Here is a 13,823-nt window from a genome sequence, read left to right as displayed (position 1 = left end):
CATTTTATTCTTCAGCCATTTTTTTTGATCCAGATTTTAAAATAACAATTTTGAACATCAGCTAAACAGTGGAATTCTGTAATAGTTTATAGAAGTAGATCTCAGTTCAGTTGAGTTGCTCAGTCGTTTCCGACTCTTTTCGACACCATGTACTGCAGCATGCCAGGCTTCCCTGTCCATCACCAACTCCGGGAGTTTACTCAAGCTCATGTCCATTGAGTCGGTGATGCCATCCAACCATCTCATCATCTGTCATTCCCTTTTCCTTCTACCTTCAATCTTTCCTAGCATCAGGATCTTTTCCAAGGGGTCGGTTCTTTGCATCAGGTGGCTGAAATATTGGAGTTTCAGTTTCAGCATCAGTCCTTCCAATGAATATTCAGGACTAATTTTCTTTAGGATGGACTGGTTTGATCTCCTTGCAGTCCACGGGACTCTCAAGTCTTCTCCAACACTACTGGGATGGTATTTTTTTCTTCTGAACATCTATTGCAGGATTAATGTAGATCAAAATGAATTTGAAATCACTGGGAACAAGGCCATTGGAAAATTAAGGGCCAGAATGAGCAGTGAGAATCAAGAGGAGGCAAAGGTTTGGATAGAAATGTCACAGCCTTACCTTCAGCACTTCCTTCCTGTTGAGGAGAGTCCTCTAGTGGCCATGAGCACCAGATCTCAGGGCTTCAGCTCTGCCTGGTTTGGGCTTTGAAGTTTCTAGTTTCATCCTTTGTCCACTCTATTTCTCTTTCGTTTAGGAGTAACTTTTTAATATTGTAAAAAAAAAAAAAAAAAAACAAAAAACAACCCAAAAACGAAACTTTTTTTTTTAAATCAGAAAAAGATCTTTTTCTCATTTGCGTGCTAGAGAATGCCATCACCTCTGGTTGTGCTATGATACGGAATCTCCTTGGGCAGTATTTGTGTCTGTGTGTTCCATTAGAGAGTGGATAAGAGGAGATTTGTGCTAAGAGTGGTACTATGGTATTTTAAATCCATGAATTTTTCTTTAAATGGTAATCACTAGTTGTTTGGAGGGTATTTTACGCACATAAAAGTTGTATGTGTATACATAAAAGGGAGCATTGGGTAACTGGGAGGTGCAGGGTGCATGAGGGTGGAGAGGGCTTTGCTCTTTGTGAAGTTATCACTTTCATGTTTTCCTCCTGAGAGGAGACTGGTGTACTGAGGAGGGTAGGAAAGACGGTGATAGCTTGAAACCATTCTACCAGATAAAAGTTCATCTTCTATTAGTAGATTCTTAGAGAATAATTAGGGACCCTGGCTTGATTGATGAACAAGATCCACTTTTTGTATACTAATGTTCAGCCCAGTCCATTAAATGAGATTCTAGTTAAATACTAGTATTTTTACTGATCTTTAGATTGAGCTCACATGTGTATTTCATGAAATTCTTTATTATGTTTAGGCTTTTAATCTTAAGACTTGGTTAGTTTTTGTAGAATCAGTATAAAACATGAATAAAAAATAGTTAACTGTTTCTGTTTCCAGGAACTTACCTAGCCCAGCAGTTGGTAGCCATTCAATAAATATTTGTCGCATGGATGTTGAATGGCAAACGTCTGCTATGAGATTTGTATAGAGCATGCCATAATGGCTTATCTTCATTGATAATGGCATTGTTTTCCAGGACAAGAGATCAAAAGTAGATTTACTAGATATGTTCTTCCCTCTTCTTTAGGAAGAGCCCTTTTAATCTGAACTGTGTCCTGACAGGGGACAAGTTAGAAAGCTGCTCTGCGGAGAGTGATTAAAGGAAATAAGAATGTTAGCTGGGAGAAAGGTGTGACTGCAGAATATGATGGCTGTCTCATGGGAGAGTAGTAGTGCTCTAGGTATGTTCGCAGCAGACGTTCCAGATCTGTCCAGTATACTGGCCACATATGGCTGTTGAGCACGTGAAACACGGTAGTCTGAATGGAGGGATACATGTGGAGCTCTTAGAAGGAAAAAATGAACATAAATATCTCTAATAATTTTATATTACATTTTGAAATGATAGTTTTTGAATATATTATATTACTAAATATGTATTTCTAAAATTAGCTTCACTTCTTTATTTTTACTTTTTTGATATGGCTATTGGAAAATGGAGGAGGAAATGGCAACCCACTCCAGTATCCTTGCCTGGAAAATCCCATGAACAGAGGAGCCTGGCTGGATACAGCCCGTGGGGTCGCAGAGAGTCGGACATGCCTGAGTGCACACACACTGGAAAATGTAAAATGATGTGTGGCTTACACTTTCACATGCATTTCTTTCAAATTGCATTGCATGTTTCATTTGACACATTTAAAAATAAAAGGATGCCTTGAAGGAGAGCAAGATGTGTATCTATAACATTAGCATATTAAGTTGTAAAATCTAAAAGAGCTGTATAACTGTTCGTTTTTGGTCGTATGTGTGTGTATATATATATACACACAAGATTTTTCTCCCATTTTGTCGTCATGTCCCATTTGTCTGTTGTCATTAAGATACAATCAGTGTTAGTAATATTTATTTATTGTGCTGATTTCGGTCACTTAAAACAAGCAAAGATACTTTACTTTGACTTTGTATTTTCAACAGTTACCATAAGTAATTGTTTAAAAACACAAATATGTGATTGTTTAAAAACACAGATCCACAGGATGAAGTATAGGCTCTTAATTGCTGCACCAACAGTGTTTAATTCTGAACTGTGATAAAATAACCTCGATGAATGCTTTACATTGGTGGCTTTATATAAATACTATGTGTACCAGGAGGAACACATTTTTTACTGTCAATTCAATAATTGTGTTATGTGTAGGACACAGTTACTGCTTTATCTTTTGTTAACATGTTGTGAATCTTCTCTTTGAAATTAAATTCTAAATCCAGCTTTCTGTTCATTGTTCACAGCATCACAACGGAGATCTTTGGGGTGGAGAGGTAGAAAATGCTTTATTGCTTGTGTGGCCGCAGGCAGTATAGTGTTGGATTTAAATTAAATAACTTTATAGAGATAAATTAAAATCATCATCAGTGGTCAAGTCTTCAAAATCATGTAGAAAGTGAACAAATTGGGCTGACATGACTTAAAGGTCAACAGGACTAAATTTTCAAGCAAGTTCTGATGTTTTTAAAGGGAGTTCTGATTATTAGTGCTTGCATTTTGTCATATATGCACACACACGTGTATGTATCCATGATGGGATATGTTTAAAGAAAAAGACATCCCCTTGTTACTATTTTTTTAAATGTTACCTTAAAAATGCTTTACATTTACTTAATGGAGCAAAGCTTAAATTAACAGCCATATTGCTGCCTTGGGGAGGTTAAATAAGCCAGTACCTTAATTTGCCTAAATGTATTGATAATTTCCCTGGTGGCTCAGATGGTAAAACATCTGCCTACAACGTGGGAGACCTGGGTTCGATCCCTGGGTCAGGAAGATCCCCTGGAGAAGGAAATGGCAACCCACTCTAGTACGCTTGCCTGGAAAATCCCAAGGACAGAGGAGCCTGGTAGACTGCGTCCATGGGGTCGCAAGGAGTCCGGCATGACCGAGCGACTTCACTTTGTTTCACTTTATTGATAATTTTGGTAGTTAATACCATAAATCTTTGCTTGTTTATACATATGGTGTATTTTTTGTTAATATTTTAAATTATTTGGGATCTGAGTTTTAACATTTGGGTCTTTCTCATTGTGAATAAATAATGTACATTGCTTTTGTGTGAAAGGTGGGCCAACTCATCATATTAAAATAATTTCTTTTTTTATTCCAGTTGACCTTTAAAGTAAAATTGGCTACTTTTTTTTGAGGGAAAATGCTGGTGATACCTTAAATTTTGGTGGAGAAAATAAACACCTGAAATATTACCCTTTTCTGTTTTCCTCATCTTCTTCTACATGCCTCAATTTAAAAATCTTAAGCCACTTCTAGAAGCCACAGGTAATCCATTCTCTTATAGGTTTTAGTGAGACCCTGAGAATTTGAGGTGTTGAAACTTAGTAATTAGGAGGAGAGGTAGGAACAGTTTGCTTAAAAAAATAATTGCTCATTACCCACTTTTGATTCAAAGGGTAGTGGAGAAAGTTTTTGCAGTTTGAAAATCTAATACTCAAAGGGATAATGTAACTCATAGGCATCAGATGGTCAGAATGTGGCTGCATTAAGGTGGTGCGTAAGGCGGCAGCCTTTGCACAGCACCAGGGAGCCAGCGTGATGTCAACTGAGGAGATACCGTCTACTGTGTGGCCAGGTAGTAACAGTGGGGAGTAGTTTGCAGCCAGAATATGGCAGAAGATAATGCAGTTGGAATAGGTCTGGGATTGGTGATGAATTTTGTTTTGAAATACTCGATATTAAAATGCTTTATTACTATTTTTTGTCATTTAAATGGGAAATTGTGATGGAAAGATGACTTTTGAGGGAGGATTTGCTATAAACCAGTTTGAAATAATTTTGGAGTCTTCATTTTTATGCTTAACTGGTTTAATCTGTCTTTGAAGTTAAAGGTATAGGGGGAAAGTGTTGATTCTGCAAAATGAGAGTGTTCAGATAATTAGCAAATATCATTAACCCAATGAATGGAATTTGACTTGGAAAATTGTCTCGCTTGGCCTGTTTTGCCGCTTTACCTTTCTAAGTGGTCATTACTCCCGTCCTATTATACCGTGCTTTTGGGTAGGACGGTCCACAGACCTTTGTGTGATCATGGAAACGCTTGACCCTGTGCCATCCAAGAGGGTAACCAAAAATGGCTTTTGACAATTTTAAATGTGGGTACTACCAAGGAATTGACTTTTTATATTAAATTTTAAGTAAATTTAAATAGCCGCACTTGGCTAATAGTTACTGGATTAGCAGAGTTATAGAGAAATATTGATTCTGTTATGTTTTATTCTTAGTTCTATTGACTTGATTTTTTTTTTTCCATCTGGCTTACTTCTCAGAATATCTTTAGATTTGTCTTGTTTTCTTTATTGCCCTGAAGTATATTTTATTGTTTATTTTTATGAAAACGATGGTAGAAGATAAGACAGACAAAATAAAAGTTCTTTAGATTCATAAAAAAATTTTGAGAGCTTTTAAGATCTGTTTAGAAAAATAGCCAAGATATATTGATTTAATAGTTTGTCTGGTTTAAGTAGTTCAGTGTGATGCCTTACACCTTACTTTTTATTGTAAAAACAAAAGAGGCTTACAGAAAAGGGATAAAACTTGTTTTTGAAATTTCTGAACATGAGGGTCAAAATCTGGGTGTCACCAGTGTACATGTTAAAGCATGATTTTACTGGCATAATTTATTTTTGTTTTTTCCCCATTACTTAATTGAGCACAACCTTCAATTCATAAAACCAATAATTCCTTTTTTTAAAACATTGACTGTTAAGATTAGTTATCCATTTTAATTTTTATCACCTAGTTCATGTGTGGAAGCATGTAACTAAATATGAATTTCCATTTGTTTAAACTTGACCACTGCACTGTATCACTTCCAGAATTATTTGGCTTGTTTTTTCACTAAATGAAATTTTCATTGGCATGTGTTTTAAAACTAGTTCTGCTGCTTATTTTATTATGTGCCTGCTGTGGTGTGAAATATCTCATACTATATTGCATGTTTTTGGAATTATTACAAGGATATATTTTACATAGGATTTTCACATTTTTATGTGACTGCTTTCTTGGGTATATTTTTAAATGTAAAGTTTAAAAATGTCTAAATTTTTTGAAGATATTTAAAATTTAAAATAATGCAGTTGCATGCTTGTGGCATAAGTAGCTTTGGGGGCCTAATGCTGTTTTGCATGTTGTAAAGTCACTTCAAATGTCTCATACCGTGGACTGATCACTAAATTTTACCTATGTAGTGATATGTCAGACATCTTTAAGATAGTCTTCAGTAATGATAGTAATGTTGCCTAGGCGATATTAATACAGCAGTTTAAAGACATTTTCTAAATGTGATTTACTAGATTTAACCACTCACTTTTGGTATTGGATAGTAGTATGAAAGAAGGCTATAGCCAAAACAGTTTGTGTTTGTACTTAGGGAGTTGTTTTGTGGGCAACCAAGACTACCTGCTTGGACTAGATTTATGCAGGAGAGGAGGAAGCAGGATAGGCATGCCCCTGTGTTAAACAGACCACCCCAGACTCCTGCGAACCTGTGGGCAAGGACTGTCATGCCTTGGTTTCTTGATTTGTTAAAATCAGGATACTACTGAGGAAAGGTGTGTTGTAAAGTTACTTGTAGTATTTTTGGTATATCTTTTGGCTTACTGAATTAAACAATCTTAATGATTCTTTTTTTCAGGTCATAAGAAGATAATAAATGGTTGGTTCCTCTTAAAGTCACTACATTCTAGGTCTATGAATAAGCTTTTCACTCTCTTATAGATTGCATTGAATTAACTAATGATTTTGCCAACTGAATTTTCTAGATAAAACAATACTACAGTGGGATACCCTCTATTGCTTCTTAATAATTTTGTTGTCACGTATTTTTCAGAGAATCTGAGCTATGGATTTGATTGTTTTTTTTAATTTTTTAATTTCTTTTTATTTTTTTGTGCTATGGATTGTTTAACCAGAAAGTATGTATGGATACATAGATACAAAATTTTGCATGCAATTTCAAATAGTTTACTAAACTATTTGAATCTTCCTGTAATCAATCCATGGACCCTGCCTGGGTTAAGGGCTCCTGCCCTTTTGTGTATAAAGTCAGTTACTATCAATCAGCCAAGGATATTTTCATTTAAATGCAAGCCACATTCCTTTGGGTATGATGTATAAAAATAACCATGTTTATATAATTGTTTACTTTCAAAAAATCTTGACCCTGTGTAGTATTGTATGCTTCGTCCACATACCTGATTTAATATGGGATTTATATGGGATTTACTCTAGAATAATTTCTTTCATCTTTGATTTGGTAACTTAGTAGCTTGGGCTTTTGTATACCAAGGAAAAACCATTTAAAAAAAAAAGAATTTTCAGTACACGAACTGATTCATATGCAGCCACTTTGAGTATTACGTTCTTGGAATATATATGTAGATACATACCTTTGCAAAACATGACTCCTTTTTTTTTTCATTCTATTCATTTTCCTACCTATGTAACTAAACAAGAACTTATTAATTACACAGGCTGGAAGCGCAATTCACTGACCCCTAGGACAACCACTTTTCCTTGTCCTGGCTGTGAGCATGATGTGGATCTTGGAGAGCGGGGTATCAATGGTCTTTTTCGAAATTTCACTTTGGAAACTATTGTTGAAAGATATCGGCAGGCAGCCAGGGCGGCCACAGCCATTATGTGTGACCTTTGTAAGCCACCACCTCAGGAATCCACAAAGAGCTGCATGGACTGCAGCGCAAGCTACTGCAATGAATGCTTCAAAATTTACCATCCGTGGGGCACTGTAAAAGCGCAGCATGAGTATGTGGGTCCAACCACGAACTTTAGACCCAAGGTGAGTGATGTTTCTATGAAGTTAGTGTATTAAACTTAATATGATGAGATGAATTATACCAAGTCCAGAACCTGACAGAAGGAAAATAATTTTAAAAGCTGACAGGAGAAATTAAGGCCTTATAGTTGGAGTTGCTGCTGCTGCTGCTAAGTCGCTTCAGTTGTGTCCGACTCTGTTCGACCCCATAAACGGCAGCCCACCAGGCTCCCCCGTCCCTGGGATTCTCCAGGCAAGAATGCTGGAGTGGGTTGCCATCTCCTTCCCCAATGCATGAAAGTGAAAAGTGAAAGTGAAGTCGCTCAGTTGTGTCCGACTCTTAGTGACCCCATGGACTGCAGCCTACCAGGCTCCTCCGTCCATGGGATTTTCCAGGCAAGAGTTAGTGTGTTGCTAAACGTCCCCAGAGCTTAGAAGGCAGTAGTATGGTTCACTCTTATTAAAACACAATGATGTACAATACCTGAGTATTTGTAATGATTACTGAGAAATAGAGGAAAAGTTCTGTCAGATATACTCTCTATACTCTTAAGACTGAGATAGTTAAAGTTAAAAAGCTTTTGTCCTTTAATATGACAAGCCTGTCATTGTCTAAAAGGTGTGGTTGGGCAACATCCTGACATTTTTAGTTACCTAAATTGTACCATGAATAAATAAGAGTAATTACAGCCGAATAGTTTGAAGCTTATGATATAATGGTTATATAGTATCTGAAGTGGAATTTGCATTTTTAAGTATTTGGGTAGTTTCTGTAATAATGTACAAAGGAACTTGATGAATGAGGTTATAGTTGTCTCTGAATGGATATTTATTGAAGCTAGATAAAGGATACATTGTGATTTATTTTATTATTCTTCCAGGTAAATAAATAAATAAACATTACTCTGTTTTTTGAAAAAGGATTCTATGCATTGTGGTTTGCCCTACTATGTGATTCAAAAGCAGAATGTGTTTTTGACATCTTCACTTAATACTGCTTTCTGATTTTATATAGATTTAAAACATGTAATTGATTCTTTTGATTGCTGTTCTCATTCCCCTAAACCTAGTAACTTGTGTGAATATGAATTCTATTTATGTTGTTAAACGTAAGACACTAAGCATAAGACATTTCCATAGAAAAATGGAAAAAAAAAACAGTCTTCAAAGTTATCTTGAAACTGTGAGCTGAATACTTCTCATTTCTTATTAAATGGGGTAGGTGTGGTGGATTAAAACAAGAGCAGCCTGCGCCTGTGCTTTTTGGAATGACTTCTTTCTCAAACTGTGCCAGTGTAGCAATAGACTTCGGAGAAGGCAATGGCACCCCACTCCAGTACTCTTGCCTGGAAAATCCCATGGACGGAGGAGCCTGGTGGGCTGCAGTCCATGGGGTCGTGAAGAGTCGGCACGACTGAGTGACTTCACTTTCACTTTCACTTTCATGCATTGGAGAAGGAAATGGCAACCCACTCCAGTGTTCTTGCCTGGAGAATCCCAGGGATGGGGGAGCCTGGTAGGAGGCCGTCTATGGGGTCACGCAGAGTCGGACACGACTGAAGCGACTTAGCAGCGGCAGCAGCAATAGACTTATTAAATACTTTAAAATTCGCTATTATATTCCTTAGCTCAGCTTAAATGCTTAAGGTCATAGATTTTTAAAAATTTATGACTTCAACCTAGTGTTTGATGTGTCTTTTAAAATATTAATTAAATTGATTAGTACTATTCTATCATGAAGGAACCTATAATTATTAAGTATGTTGGGCTTTAGTTTTTAGGAGTTAATTTCATAAAGTTGACCATTTTTGAGTATAAATTATAGTCTTGTTCTGTTTACAAATGTAAGATTGATAAGAGAATGAAATGTGAAGAAGTTATATTGAGGAGAAGTTTTTTCCCTCCAAGTGTTATTCACTGTAGTAAAATTCTAAAAAGGTGTCTCTTATCCTATAGAATATTTACTTGTAATTTTGAGTTCTTGCATTCTTTGCATGAAGCGAAGTTTTATATTCTAATTGTAATGGCTTTGAGAATGTAGGAACCTGGATGTGCCTAAAAATTTGAAATCTTTTCCATTATTTTTCCTGGAGCTACATATTAGTATTAGGACTTTTTGTATTAGAATTAAAAAAAAATTTTCTAAGCTATCAGACCAGTTGTAGCTGCTTAAAATATTATCTTGTGGAATAATTAACAGCTTTTTGATTAAAACAATCCTTTTCTTCCAAATGAAAACAGCTATATTATATAAAATTCAGTTTAACTATGATGATAGTTTATGGAATAAATAAAAAGGTAGAAACGAAAATCAGGAAAGCACAGTCCTAAATTTGTTCATTGTGTGGGTAAACAATATGTAAAACCAAGCATTTGGAACCTTGTATGATGAAGTGTTCCAAGTTCCTTAGTGACAGATTTCTTGTGAGGATAATGAAGCAATAGGTTCTCATGGTTGTTTGTTTTAATACTTTATAAACATTGATCATAATCATGAATAATTGCCTAGTCATTGTGGTCAGAGGACCTTTCTAGCTTGTTTAAGTGTTTTACTTAAGTCTGATAGGAAAGAAATTTTCAACTCCTTAGCACTAAGTTTAGGGGAAATAACGTTTACATAATTACTTGACCATTTGAACCCTTAAATTAAAAAACAATAATTCTAATGTAGACAATTTTCATACAATGGGCCAAATGCTTTTATTTCTTTTTACTTTTTTATTTCTTTTATTACTTTAGATGGCTTTAGTTAGTGATTTTATAATGCAAATCCTTGTGTTTTGGTACTTTATCCAATTACTTGACATCTTTTGAGTGTATGTAATCTATGAGGACCCTTAATCCCACTTTTATCCTTTGTTCAATAGATTTTGATGTGCCCAGAGCATGAAACAGAGAGGATAAACATGTACTGTGAACTATGCAGGAGGCCAGTGTGTCATCTCTGTAAGTTGGGTGGGAATCATTCCAATCACCGCGTAACCACCATGAGCAGTGCCTACAAAACCTTAAAGGTAGAGCTTGTTTTAGAACTAAATTTTGATTCTTTATAACTTTAGACCCTTAACTTTTTTTTCTGTATAAAATCGTGGCAGATTGTGTGATCTGTTTTGCTGAAATGAGTTAACAGTCTGAAGCATTGCTTAATGATCTGCTAATATTAGGTTGTTAGTATATGTGACCAGGCAGCTCTTCGTCCTTGTAATGTGCTAGTTCTAAAGTCTGAGTGCTGAGAGGGACAAAGGACTCTTCCTTATGATCCATCCCTGTGTGAGCCCAGCGCCATGACCTTGAGTGTGGTTAGTAGCTTTTTGAAAACGCTTGATTTTTGTTGCTTGCCAGTAGAATAAGTATAAACTTTTTTTGTCTATTCTGTGGATACTAGCTAAACCTGAGTTACTTGCTGTCTGTTAACATTATACATGGCCCTCTTAATACTTAAAAAAATTTTTTTTTGTTTCATTCTTTTTTCCTTTTTTAAAAGGAATTCATTCATTTAGAAATCTACCACCCATTTAAATTGTTGTCTCCTTTAACAATATATGTATGTGTTTTTGGCATATCTACCTACAGTTTCATGTTTCGTGTTTTGTGGGTCTGTCATGCTCAGCCTGACCTCTTGAACACGTGGGTTACAGGTTTTGTTTATTGTCCACCTTTGTTTACCTAATTCTGTCAACCTCTGTCATTTGTAGGTCAATTTTGACTGATTTTCCTCATCATTTTGAGTTGGATTCCCCTCCTGCCTTGCAAGCCTGGCAACTTTTGATTGGCTGCCAGGTATTGCAAAGCTTACCTTGTTGAGCCCTGGATATTTTTGTATTCCTACAGTTCTTTGGGGGTTTTCTTCTAGTGTATGATTAATTTACTTGGGAGCAGTTTGCTCCTTTTGGGTCTTAGTGTTAAGCTTTCTTAGGCAGGACAGAACAGCATTTCGGTCTGGGACTAATTTTATCTGACTGTTAAAGTTGTTTGTTTACTCTTGCCAATGCCCTGTGAATTTTGAGGGTTTTAATGTTTTTTTTTTTTAGTCTGGCTGGTGGGGAATAGGCACTATTCTCAACTTGTGTGAGCTCTGAAATTGTTCGTTTCAATTCTTGTGGGTGTTATTTTCCCCAGCCTGTGGCAATTTCCTTACACACACGAATTGACCAAAGCTCTTGTGAATACAGAAGAGACGCCCTTGGTAAATCTCTGGAGTTCTTTTTTTTGTGGCTATCTGTTCTTAGGTGTTACAGTCTATAAACTCTGGCTTTCCCAGACTCTCAGCTCCATTTCCTCTTCTCACAGGAGATCCTGAGCCTAGTTTGAACTCTCTGCATCAGGTCTGGGAAGTCTTCTCCAGAAAATAAGCTGGGGCCACCATATTCCCTTGTGGCTCTGATGGTAAAGAATCCTCTTGCTGTGCAGGAGACCCAGGTTCCATCCCTGGGTCAGGAAGATCCCCTGGAGAAGGAAATGGCAGCCCACTCCAGTGTTCTTGCCTGGAGAATCCTATGGACAGAGGAGCCTGGTGGGCTACAGTCCATGGAGTCGTAAAGTCTCAGACATGACTGAGCGACTAACGCTTTCACCATAGGCTCATCTTGTTTCCCATCCTTCAAGGTCACTGCTTTTTGTTTCTTGATGTCCAGTGTCTTGAGAGCTGTTCCATTTGTTCTGTTAGTTGTTTCAAGTGAGGGAGTAAATCCTGTCTTAGTTTTTCTCTTGTGCCTCACACTGGCAATATACCACTGTTTGCTGATTTTAACTTTGGCTTCTTTTTTGTTTGTTTCTTACTGGTTGCATATTACACAAGTTGTCCAAAAAAATTTTTTTTCTGTTACCTGGAATTAATCTTTGGCAATAATATACACCTAAATTAGCCTTTGTATTCTGTTGTTAATTTCTCTCATTTATGTTTCAGACTTTAGAAAAAATAGACTCCCTATGGAGTTTTCAGTTTATTCACTTTTTAGTAAGGATAAAATGATTTGGGTTGGCTAAAAATAACAAGAAGATCTCCTAAGATCATCCTTCTTACTTGGTTTTAGGTTTTACATCAGAGGGCTTCATGATCTAGGTGACAGGTTTATGATATCATTTCAGTTTTGCTCACCGGAGTGTTGCAGGGGGTGATTACACACTCTGATGGGCCTTAGAGTCTCCTGGGACACTTGGTAAAGTTACAGAGGCCAGTGCTGACCTCCTTCAAAGAACTTGGGCGTCTGTGTTCTCATGGGCTCTCAGGAGATTGGTACTTACCAACATTTGAGAACTAAGCTAGCTTTGAGCAGCTTTGGGTTCCTTGAGAATTTAGCTTCTCATCATTCCTGGAGAGCTGGGGTCTTAGTAGAACCAAGGGGTTTAAACCTGCTCCCCAGATGAGATGAGCTTCCCAGGTAGAGTGTCTAGTATCCGTGTCTGCTGCATATACTTTTTGGAGGCTTATGAATAAACGGGCCACTGATTCTTGGTTAAAACAGATCTCGTCTTAACACAGACTGCCCAGGGTTAAGGGGACTCGGAAGACTGGAGCTGTCTCAGGTAAAGGCTGCTGTGGGATGTGGACTTGCTCTCAGCATCACAGCTCACTGGAACCGCTCAGACCTTGGACCGTGTTTCTGAATTCTGTCCCCTCTGCTCCTCTAGCCTGTTTAGCCCTGCTAACATCATCTGTTGACTTAGAACTAAGTCCAATTCAATTTAATTGTCCAAATTCCTTTCTTTGCTGCTGTAGCTAAAAAGAGTGCCAGCACTCACACTCAGTGGGTTTGGTCCTAACCTGGGCCAGACAGGGGTGGGGTCCTGGAGGAACTGGCGTCTTCCTCACGGCCTGGTGCGGAGGAAGGGCCTCTGCCTGTGGCAGCGTGGTTAGTGTGCATGAGGAAGTTTCCAGTTCAGCCTCTTACTGTGTCATGTTTGTGTTCCGCTTTGGTTTCTTCATCTGTAAAATGCTGTATTAAGACACAAGATTTTAATGTCTCTTCTGATCCTTAACATCCTGCAGTTTCCTCCTTGGTCCCGTCCTGCCCTGATTCCTCAGAAATCTTATTCCTCCACCTAACAGGCCTTTCCTCTCTCCCTCTATTGAGTCGTGAGGGAAACTCACTGGGTTTGATCCTGGGTGTCCCAAAGAGTTGTAAAGGTGGGTCCTGCCAGAGAGACCTGTTACTTTGATTTGTGTACACTTTCTCTTACCCTGTAACATGGTCTAAGTAGGGAAAAAAAAAAAGATGATATAGGAAGGAGATTCATTCCTAAAGCTTTAATTCTCTGCCCTGCTTCTTAATAACCCTTTTCAACCCTTGGTCACCAGTTGTGACCAGGAATGCCCAGATCTTCTGTCAGGGCTACAGCTTGCGAGGTGTTTTCTGGATTTTCTTAGTCTTG

At 37.4% G+C, this 13,823-nt stretch overlaps 1 protein-coding gene across 4 annotated transcripts in view; it reads left to right on the top strand.

Moving 5' to 3' along the window:
- Nucleotides 1–13,823, top strand: part of TRIM36 (tripartite motif containing 36) — a 43,497-nt gene that overhangs the window by 14,232 nt on the left and 15,442 nt on the right. For 2 of the 4 annotated variants that reach the window (XM_027552618.1, XM_027552620.1), the window contains exons 3-5: nucleotides 2,905–2,934; nucleotides 7,150–7,475; nucleotides 10,319–10,465. In XM_027552618.1, coding sequence (XP_027408419.1) covers nucleotides 2,905–2,934; nucleotides 7,150–7,475; nucleotides 10,319–10,465 — 503 coding nt within the window. The remainder of the gene's footprint in view (nucleotides 1–2,904; nucleotides 2,935–7,149; nucleotides 7,476–10,318; nucleotides 10,466–13,823) is intronic. The other 2 variants (XM_027552619.1, XM_027552622.1) reach the window with 1 other exon arrangement.

This window comes from Bos indicus x Bos taurus, chromosome 10, assembly GCF_003369695.1.
Source record: "Bos indicus x Bos taurus breed Angus x Brahman F1 hybrid chromosome 10, Bos_hybrid_MaternalHap_v2.0, whole genome shotgun sequence".
Classification (NCBI taxonomy): domain Eukaryota; kingdom Metazoa; phylum Chordata; class Mammalia; order Artiodactyla; family Bovidae; genus Bos; species Bos indicus x Bos taurus.
Note: the sequence above shows the minus strand (reverse complement) of the source record. Positions and strands in the feature narration are given on the sequence as shown.